The sequence below is a fragment of the Gossypium hirsutum genome, chromosome D08, assembly GCF_007990345.1.
Source record: "Gossypium hirsutum isolate 1008001.06 chromosome D08, Gossypium_hirsutum_v2.1, whole genome shotgun sequence".
NCBI classification, from domain to species: Eukaryota; Viridiplantae; Streptophyta; class Magnoliopsida; order Malvales; family Malvaceae; genus Gossypium; species Gossypium hirsutum.
The window spans coordinates 51961874-51972770 of NC_053444.1; the positions used below are offsets into that span (position 1 = coordinate 51961874).

General features: G+C 31.4%; 2 protein-coding genes across 5 annotated transcripts; both read left to right on the top strand.

Annotated features, from left to right (window-relative positions):
• The first annotated feature begins 4593 nt into the window (after nt 1-4593).
• Nucleotides 4594-7370, top strand: LOC107900831 (F-box protein At5g07670). Of its 2 annotated transcripts, none has more exons than XM_016826558.2 (2): nt 4594-6089; nt 6711-7370. In XM_016826558.2, exons 1-2 carry the CDS (start codon nt 4993-4995, stop codon nt 6982-6984), a joined length of 1371 nt encoding a protein of 456 aa, XP_016682047.2. In that variant the 5' UTR covers nt 4594-4992; the 3' UTR covers nt 6985-7370. The 2 variants fall into 2 exon arrangements, with proteins under 2 accessions (XP_016682047.2, XP_016682048.2); XM_016826559.2 differs by having other exon boundaries at nt 4611-6089; nt 6676-7370.
• Nucleotides 7371-8741: 1371 nt separating this feature from the next.
• LOC107900830 (protein transport protein Sec61 subunit beta) lies at nt 8742-10301 on the top strand. 3 transcript variants are annotated; one of them, XM_016826556.2, is made up of 2 exons: nt 8742-8876; nt 9921-10301. In XM_016826556.2, the coding sequence occupies exon 2, from the start codon at nt 9953-9955 to the stop codon at nt 10196-10198; it is 246 nt and encodes an 81-aa protein (XP_016682045.1). In that variant the 5' UTR covers nt 8742-8876; nt 9921-9952; the 3' UTR covers nt 10199-10301. The 3 variants fall into 3 exon arrangements, with proteins under 3 accessions (XP_016682045.1, XP_016682046.1, XP_016682044.1); XM_016826557.2 differs by having other exon boundaries at nt 8773-8876; nt 9933-10301; XM_016826555.2 differs by having other exon boundaries at nt 8793-8876; nt 9951-10301.
• The last annotated feature ends 596 nt before the right edge of the window (nt 10302-10897 follow it).

Genomic DNA, 10897 nt, shown 5'->3' on the forward strand with positions numbered 1-10897 from the left:
ATCAAGGATATCTTATGAGGGTAACACACTTATGACAATGTCATTGGATGAGCACTGAGTAGTTGCTTTTGTAATGGTATGTTGTTAAGAAGAGCTTAGTCACGATACTATAGTGGAATAACTTCATGACTAAATGAATTTATAATTAATAAGCAACAAGCCAGAACTTAATTATAAATTATTTGAGCCCTAAATACATATATTCAGTCGGTCCATTCACTAGCTCATTGAAACTAGAAATAAATTGCGTGTTTGAATCAAAATGAATGGAATTGATGGAAATAGAGAGATGAGAAACATTCAAGAATGATTATGGTTTTTTTCGAAATGGAAATGGAATCATTTGGAAATGAATGTAGGTTTCCAAAATGGAAATGGAAATAGAAATGATTCATTTGCAATTCTACATGGATTACTTAAAAATGATAAGAAGAATGAGTTTATGTTTTTGAGTTATTTTGAAGCCCGAAAATGAAAATAAACCATTCGTCATAGTGAACATGTTGAGTGGTGAATACGAGGCACACTCCACATAAATGTTGTTGCAAAGAGCAAAGACTATTAGTTTAAACTTAATTATTTAATGTCCTTTTAAAAATTTTTTGACATATTTTCAACTAGTTATTGTGGTATTGTAGGCAGCCACATCAATTCTCTATTTGGAAGAAAAACTTATAATTTTTTTTATTAATTTTGTTTATAATAACTTATAATTTTTTTATTAATTTTGTTTATAATTTTTAAAATTTAAAAGGGTTAAATTGATTTTTTAAATTTATTATTAAGGTTTTTTAATCTTTTAGTCTTATTAATTTCAAAAATATTTTAATTTACTTCCAATAAAAGAATAGGGATCAGATTGAATAAATATGTAAAGGTTGAAGGCTAAATTTGTTATTATACCTTATATACAAACACCAAATTTTGACGAAGGAATTTTTTCTCACTTATCTAATGTACATGGATTAATTTATCAATTTTCTTTAAAAAAAAGCTAAAATGCAATTTAAAGTATAGGATAGGAAATTTTTGTGATACTTTTACAGTATTTTGATTCATTTCGAGCAACATATCTTACAGCAGTGCTTTGGTATAAGATTTTATAATTTAAGCCAAATTTTAATATTTTATATCTTAATTATTTTTATATATTTTAAAAGTCTCTGTAGAAAAGGAACTACAACAAAATATATATTGAATAATATCCATATAAATAAATAGACCACCACTCTAATTTTCTGGGAGCCACCAACCAAACTCACTGATTTTCACAGTCACATACAAAAGAAAAAAGAGAGTAGTTTTTAATATATATATATAAATTGTCAAGATCTTACATTTTTTCTGAAGCAAAATTTCAAATCCTTTGAATTAATCTCTAAAAAATATCAAATATATTGCTTTAATACAATTAAGAAAATTCAACAACAAGGTGATGTGGTGTAAATAATGAATTAGGTTTTGTTTCTCGTTACTTGTCAAAAGTACTTTTGTAGCAATAAATAATGCTAAACAGATAATTTTTGAAGTCAAAATTGTTTTCGTGCTTTTGGGAAGTGTATTTTTTGAGTAACTCTTATTTATAGTCCAATGTATTTTATGGAGTACTTATATTTATATACAATTATTTTCCTATTGAATTTATTTCAAATATATAATTTTATTTATTTAAAATTGAAATTATTATATTTTAATAATATTGAAAATATACAAATTTAAAAATACTTAAAATTTGTATTTCATATAAAAAAAATTAGTGACGAGTTATAATAAATTATTTTTTATATTCTTACTAAAATATCATAATATTTACGAATTTAGATATTTTTTAAATACATATTTTCACTTTATAATATCATATTTAAATAAAAAATACTTCTTAAACCTTAAAACCAAAATTTTGGAATGCATTTTTTCAAAACTAGTGAAGCTAGTGAAATCACTTAAAAATTAAGATTAAGATTGGTGTATTTAAAGACCAAACTAAGAACAAAGTTTTGAAACTTAGGGTCTGTTTGATTGCCAGTAAAATATTTTTCGTAAAATAATTTCTGAAAAATGTTTTACTTTTCTGTAAAATAATTTACTGGAAAATATTTTCTGGTGTTTGATTGAATCTGTGTAAAATATTTTCTGCAGCTTGACAGATTTTTTGAAAATATTTTTCTAAAAAGTTGTTTTTACATATATTAATATATATATTAATAAATTTTTATATTTTAAATTATTTTACATATATTGCAATGATTTATTTATAATAATACTCAATTATTAAGCTATAATATTAATCGTTATAAATTGAAAAAAACTAATATCAAATAAATTATTTGTAATTGTGTTAAAAAAACAAGTATTGAATAATTAAAAAAACAAGTTACTGGAAAATCGATAAACAGAAGCAGTTTTCTACCGGAAATGAAGGAAGGAATGAAGGAGGCGATAGAGAGGAGAGCACGAAAAATGTCTTACGGAAATTGAAAGGGTAAGACATTTTCCCTAAAATGTAACCCATTTTTCCTTGTTTTGGAGTTCATTTTTCAAATGGAAAATGTTTTCCGCCAATCAAACGCTGGAAAAGTTGGAAATAATTTTCCGGAAAATCAATTCCGTCAATCAAACAGACCCTTAATTGTTAAATGAATGGACTATGCTCGAAATTTTGGGATAATCCATGTATAAAATTATAAGAGGGGAGTCACACTATTTTTATTTTGAAGTTTTTTAAACAAGTTCAAAAACTATACAATAAAATCTATTTTATTGAAATAAATTCAAAATCGAAAATTTTTAAAAATTCCAACTTACAACTCATCATAAGGTTCCGAATTTAAAAGGCAGCCAAAACGCCATAGACGTAATTGCGAGGAATTGGCTTTGCCCCCAGCCAGTATTACCTTCGTTTAAAGCAGAAGCAGTGGCTGCTTGGGTTAATATGTCCAATAAATTGCAGTAAAAATGGAAAAGGAAATTCCAACTACCAATCGCAGCGCAGGAGATATATAAGCAAGATTGGGTTAAATGCAGATGTTGAACATGGAACCACATTTTCTGTGTCTTAACACTCATGCCTTCATTAAACGATGCTTCCAAAGCTGAAGCCATTATTAGTTTCACTATCTCGAAATGAAAGTATCCATGAAGCTCTCAATCTCGTAATACTATTTTCTGTATTTTGAACTACATATGCAAGCCAAATGATCTCCTTCTTTTTATTTTTATTTTTAAACTATCCTATTTTAAGGGTTGTCTTGGGATTGTCAGGTTTGTTTATGGATGAGCCGATGGTGGTACTACAAAGTTAAGGAGTTGTGCTTGGATGGAAGTTGATGATGGTGAGTTAAGAAGGGTGGAGGGTAGTTGATGGGGGGAGTTAGGGGCATCCACTTGGGTTTTGATGGGCGATTGGGTGCGGTGTGATGCGTTTAACTTACTTTTTGTCTCACGTTATAATGTTGCTACAGTATCTAATCTCACTGCTACCGTTGTTTTTACACTAACCGCAAGTAAACGCACCGCCTATCTAAACTCACCATTAGATTCCATTTTTGGGCTTAAGTTCAGACTTCTAGCTTTTGAGATAACAAAAAATTAATTAAAATGAAGACAGAAACCAAATCTTACAACTTTGAATTTATCCAAATTTTGGCTCAAAATGAAATCTGGATTAACTCCAAATCGAAAAGAGGTTAATGTTAATTAGTTTTTTTTTTTAAATGAAGAATAATTTGAAAGAGGGGAAGAATTAACGTGACAAAAAGTAGAAAAATGAAAAAAAAGAAAGAAGGAAAATGGAAAAAGGGAATGTGTGAAAATATATAAAAATTTAACAAATTTAAGTATATTTTTATAATTTCTAATAATTTTTAAGTATATATATATTTTTTGAATTTTTTATTAATGCTTAAATTTTTTTGATTTATTTAATTTTTATAATCGGGACTATATTGATAAAATGTGTAAATATTAAGAATTAAATTTGTTGAATTTTTTAAAATTAGAATTAAAATAATAAAATGAATAAATATTTAGGGTTATGTTTGTTACTATACCAATAAGAAATTGCGTTAGCATTTTGCTAGGTGAATAAATAACTAGAATTTAAAATTTACTTGACGAGAGTTTAATTAAGTTTTAACTCGGTTGACAAAAACATTTTTATCAATGCAAGAGGATTTGGGTTGGAAGGATCGTAAATAGTTTGAGAGAGATTGAATAAAAAAAATTACCTCTATCTAGAAGTTTATTTATTTTTGGTAAAAACACATTTTCGATCTCTATCAATTTTCAAATTGAGTAAATAAGGATAATTAATCATGATATTAACAATTTCTATTAGTTGTACCTGATTTTGATTGATATAATAACAAATTTAGTTTTCGATGTTTATATATCTTGCGTAAATGTTGAAAGAATGTGAAAATTTTGGCAAGATAAATTTGATAAAATAGGACCAAGCTAAATTAAAGAGACAAAGTGTGTAAACTTTAAAAGTTAATTTGAATCATAAGGTTTTGAATTGGGGGCAAAACCAAATCTTATCCACAAAACTAATAAGCTTTTAAAGTACACCACCAGTTATTATGGCAAAGCCAATCCCTGTAATAACAAATACCTCAAAAAAGTTTTCTTTCTTCTGTTTTGAGAGAGAGTCAAGTCATCTTGCTTAGGATTAAGTGTGTTTTTTTAATTTTTTTAAAAAATTAATTAATCCATCTCAGCGAAGGCTCTTACGTTAGATTTTCCAAATTTTATTTAAAAACCCCATCCATACACTTACAAAATGCCAGATTCACCAGAACCACCAAACTCGCACAAGACAAACCCTAACCCTAGCTTTATCCCTAATTTTGGCCATTATTACCGTCAGGACTTGAGGTTAAAGCCACCTCCACCACCAAATGCCCAGGGGAGGCCAAGTTGCATAAGTTACTCAAACCTTTCTTACCAGACATTTGGTTCAGAGACCAAACTCTAAAGCATGTTATTTACAAGATGCAGCTTCATTTCTACCCTCCTCTCAGCAGCGCCCCATCTACTTCTCCACCATCCGAGCCTGATTTAACATCCTTTCACTCCTTTTCCTTCGACCCTTCCGCACCAGATTACACCTCCCTTCTCTCCGACGAACTCCTCCTCAATATACTCTCTAAGCTTCCCATCTCTCAACATGTCTCTAATTCCTTGGTCTGTAAACGTTGGCTGCACCTTCACGGCCGATTAGTGTACTCCCTTAAAGTTGCAGATTGGTCCTTTGTTACTTCGGGTCGGGTATTTACCCGGTTTCCCAATCTCACCGATTTAGACCTCGTTCGTTCGTGTATTCAGATGCCGAAGAGCTCTGGCATTATCGTAACCCACAAGACTATGTCGGTTCATGTCGATACTCATTTCATTCTCGACGGATTTCTCGAAGAAACGGCGTTGTTGCCATCGAATGCGGTGGACCAAGGGCTTAGAATGATAGCCGGAAAGTACCCGAATTTACAGAGATTGGCGGCGACCGGGGCAAGCGAAGAAGGGTTATTGAGAATAGCAGAGGAGTGTCCTACATTGCAAGAATTGGAGCTTCATTGCTGCGGGGATTTGGCTTTGAGAGGTATTGCAGGGATTAAAAATTTACAGGTAGTGAAACTAATGGGGTTCATTGGTGTGTTCTACAATTCAACGATTTCAGATATTGGGTTAACGTTATTGGCTCAAGGGTGTAGAAGGTTAGTTAAGCTCGAGCTTTGTGGGTGTGAAGGTAGCTATGATGGGATTAAGGCGATAGGACAATGCTGCCAAATGCTCGAAGAATTGACCCTTTCTGAACATAGAATGGATGGTGGGTGGTTAGCTGGGCTTTCGTTTTGCGGGAATTTGAAGACTCTGAGGCTTAGGTCTTGTAAAAGTATTGATAAGAGTCCAGGGGCGGATGAGCATTTGGGGTCCTGTTTGACTCTTGAAGAGTTGCATCTGCAGGGCTGTCAAATTCGGGACAAGCAAAGTGTTAAAGCTTTGTTTTTGGTTTGCGAGAATGTTAGGGATATTGTGTTACATGATTGTTGGGGTTTGGAGGACGATGTGTTTAGCCTTGCAAGTATTTGTAGGTACGAGACTCCTTTCTCATTTCCAATAGCATTTTTTCTTTTACTTGGATTTATGCTTCATGTGATATATCCATCTATAGGAGGATCGAGTTAAATTAGCTGACGGTTTCCTGTGTTAGATTGTTTGCAATCATTGATTCCTATAAGCTACCTTTTGTTTGTTTCATAATGCATTGCTATTGTGTAGGAAACTGGTAATTTTATTAGAGAATAGCGTGTCAACAGAGCTGAGAGGTAAAAATTAGTGGATGAGGTTTTGAAGGGTTTCTTCTTTTAAACAAGGGACCCTTTTAGTCTTGCGATTTGTCGAGAAAATTTAAGTCTTTGATGGTTGATTTAATCTTATAGTCATCTGCACTAACATAGCAATTAAATTTCCGGAGGGTTCAGAATTGGATTCCTTCCAAATGACCATGTAGGCATTCCCTTCCTCTTGATGCTGAATTTGTTGAAATGTCTCAGTCATCTGCCATGGCATGGCTTTGAAATCCCAGTTTGTTCCTGCCTGTTGATTTTTGTTGATAATCACGATGCGATCTCATTTTGCAACCGTTTTCTGCTCCTCACATTCGAAATCTGGCTGCAGATTTATATTTCTTTTTCCTTGTCTCCACTTTATAGGAGAGTGAAGCTTCTTTCTCTCGAAGGATGCTCGTTGCTAACTATCAGAGGTCTGGAGTTGGTAGTGCTTTCATGGAAAGAGCTTCAACGATTGAGAGTGATGTCGTGCAACAATATCAAGGATACTGAAGTCACACCTGAACTGGCAACCTTGTTTTCTGTCCTGAAAGAGTTGATATGGAGACCAGATTCCCGTTCTCTGCTATCATCGAATCTTGCAGGGACCGGAATGGGAAGGAAAGGTGATAGATTCTTCAAGAGATCAAAGGATTGATTGTGCTGCCTATTTCCATACATCTAGGTTTGATGTAGTTAATGCACATATGAACCAAATAGTAGTAGTAGCTGCAAAGAAAATGCGATAGAAACACGACCCTTGGGATTCTACAATCACCATCCATGCTAGTAGTGTAGATGGTGAAGCAAGAATTACTTTGATAAATGTGTTTTTGGTGCCTGGGAATGTTGTACCGTGTAATTTTTCATTGAGGTTAGATTTTTTAATTTTATTAACAAGTAGAGTCATCTGACTTGTTAGTTGATGTAAAACACAAGGGTTAATGATGTAGTTTACACAGTTTTATGCTCTTTGTTCAAACTCACTGTAATTAGGATCTATTTGATTACCTTTATTTATGGAATAAATGATCTTTTTATTTAGGATCGATGTTAGAGATGCCTTCGGGTTTTTTTTTTTTAAATATTTTATATTCATATTTTGGAAAAAAAAACTAAGCATCTCACATGGAGCTTTATCAAACATTATTCTTTAATAATTCATACATCATTAGCAAAAGTAAATCATTGCCACACATGCACATCATTGTGTATTAGGAGGGCAAAGCTAGAAAATTCTTTTAGAGGTTGAAATTAAATTATAATTTTTATGATAGTCTATATTTTAATAATTTTAAGAATTAAATCAAAATTTTATTATTTTTGGAGGATCAAAATGTAAATTTACATTTATTAATTTAAAAATTTAAAGAGTCTAAATGAAAAAAATCTATTTGATACTTGCCGCCCCTGATTATTAGATTTGTGATTCAATTTTTTGACGCCTTCAGTTAATGGGTAAAATATTGCAATATTGCAGTTCTACCATATAATCATTTTTAAGTAGTAGGGATGGCAACGGGACATGTAATTGTTTTTGGTTCCAATGTTCCAATCAAAATTTTATCATAATTTATCCTAAATTTTACTTAAAGGTTTAAAATTTGATCTAAAAATTTTTTTCAACAAAAAGTTAATTGGAAAACATTCTTACTACTCCTTCAAATTTATTTTTTTTAAAAAAATCTCCCTTCGGATCTAACCCTAATCAGATTTGGATTATTTTTGCTATCCCTAAGAAATAGGATCTAAAATTTTGGAATCAAATCTTAAAATTTGTGCTTATTTTGCGAATTTTATACTTGTTACCTACCATATTTACATATTTTTACGTTGAATTTGGAGTTAAAAAGGAAATAATAGTAAGGTAAAAGTATCACCAACATTCTTATATTATGAGTTAAATTATATTTTACTCTTTCAACTCAAAAAAATGAGTAGAATAGTCTTTATATGTTATATCAAAGAACAAATTAGTCTTTCTGTTAAAAGTTTCATCCATTTCTATAATTAAAAACTGGTCCCTGATGTATATCAGGATGAGGTACATGTGGCATACATATGTAATTATCTGGTTTTTTTGTTAATTACGCTTGTTTTTTTATAATAAAAATGGATAAATTTTTAATAGAAAAAACTAATTTACTCGTTAATCTAAAGTATAATGATTAATTTATCCTTTCTTAAACAAAAAGAATAAAATACAATTTGACTCTTAATGTAGAAGCTTTTATGGTATTTTTACCGAATACTACTGGCGCAAAAAGGGAAAAATGTATATAAATTGGGTCAACCAGGCCCATACAGGTTGGGCCTAGTTCGCCTACACGCGTTGGAAACAGTTTCACATTGGCCAGTTTTTCAATAGGAGTATACGTGGCCGAAATTGATTGGCCAGTGGTGCGTGGAAATACCCAGCACCTCCGTCCCTAAAAATCGAAGCATAAAGCCCACAAATTGTGTTCAAAAGGGGGGTATATAGTCAAAAAGATATTAAACAGTCGTGTCCAAAAGCTTGCGAACTCATATCCGAATTCCGAGTCGACTCAGGCGAGTTTCTCTTCTCCCTTTCTTTCATCTTCCATTTTATTTTCATTGTTGCATGTTTATAAAAACGATGGTTCTTATCTCTTACTGGCATCCATACACAATAAGATCGATCCACTAGATTGCTTGCATGTAGATCTGGTTTTCAGATCTGATTCATTTGCATCGTTTTTTATGTGTTGTTTCTTAAGATCTTCAAGTTTTAGCTTTTGGAAATTCTTCATGTATGCTTCTTATAGGATTTGGAGCATGCATAAATGTCTAATTCAAGTTTGGTGGATTGATTTCTATGATTTACCTTTTTCTGCAATTTAATTTGGCATAATTCAATTGGATTAGACCATAAAGATTTTATTCAAGTTTTGATGGTTTTGAATTGATCATAGATTACAATTCTTCTGTTGGATTTAGTTTGAACATGGTTTATGATTATTTAGCTTAATTGATTAATAGTCGTGGAGCTTTGTGAAAGTTTGGGTATCTTTGCCACTTCTCAAAACTATCTATACTCTATACTGATCCCCTCTGGCCTTTTGGCAATATTCTTGTTTTGTTCCTTGAAAATTTCTTGTTATTCTCTTGTCCTCCGTTTGGAAGTTTGGATTTCATTTATCATTTATTATTTAATAAGAATAAAATGCATAATATATGAACAAATTAGATGAAATTTAAAACATATTAGGAAATTCAATATAATATATATTAGATGGATTTGTCAAATCCAAAATATTTTAACAATTTTAAATTCATTACCATTCAAATCTATGGATTTGAGAAATTAATGTAAATGTTACATTTTTAATTACTTTACTAGATTAAAAATCCATAACATATTCCAACATTGGTATAAAAAAGAGCTTTGAAAAAAATTCATGTCATGCACATACGCGTATCAAAAACTCATTTTTGTGTGAACATAGTATATGTATTGTATATAGCATGGCAGGGCAGTCATTCTTCACTATGCTCCCATCAATAAAATTTAATGAATAAATATTCATATATATATTGATTCTGAAAACACCGATTGTCTAAATTTTGATCTAGTATTGAAAATAGAAGTCGGTTGTCATATAGGAATGGCAACTGGAACAGCACCACCAAGAGGAAGCGCAGCAGCAGCTGCAAACATGCGGAGGAGGAGAACGTCAAGCGGTGCAGGTGCCTCGGGAGGAGCTGCTGGCACAATGCTTCAGTTTTACACAGATGATGCCCCAGGGCTGAAGATCTCTCCAAATGTGGTGCTTGTCATGAGCATTGGTTTCATTGCTTTTGTTGCCATTCTCCATGTCATGGGCAAGTTGTATTTTGTTCGTAAGGAGTAGGGAGGGGCTTTCTTCAATACCTGTATTAACAAGTACCAAACAAAGATCAATGTTGTAGTTTTCAGTTTTGCTTAATAAATGGATTTTGATTTGATTTCTCCAATGTTTGGTGTATTGTGAAGTCTAACTTGATCCTTGTTTATGCTCAACTTGGTCCATGCAGTGGTATGTTTTTTTTTAATTAAGTTTTACTGTTTATGCTCAAATATGGTAGGTCTGGAATCATCTCTGTGAAGTTTTTGAGATTGTAGTGACTACTAGCCTTCATTTTTTTCTTAGAAGTATCCGAACCCATATTTTTGTGATTTTATCTCCATTCCATTCAATTTAAATCAAATTTGTTTCTAAGATCTTATAAAATTAAGAATTAAAATAAAAAAAACTGAAATATTTTATAAAATTAAGAAATTGTTACAAACGATAATTCATTATGCTTGTCCATAATTCCTTAAAAATAAGTATGTAAAAGACTGTAAATGAACCCAAAAAAGGAACTACTGTTGTGTCTTCAATAGTAAACAATTGTAAATCAGTATACCAAGCTCAAAAGCATCACTCGACTTGCGCAAAAGCGCATTGACTATCGTCAAGCAATCCGACTCTAATATCACATTATCGAGCAGTATAGATTTTAACTAAGAGAGCACCTCATGGATTGCAAATGCTTCTGCAAGACAAGGATTTAAAAGGGCTTCCTCA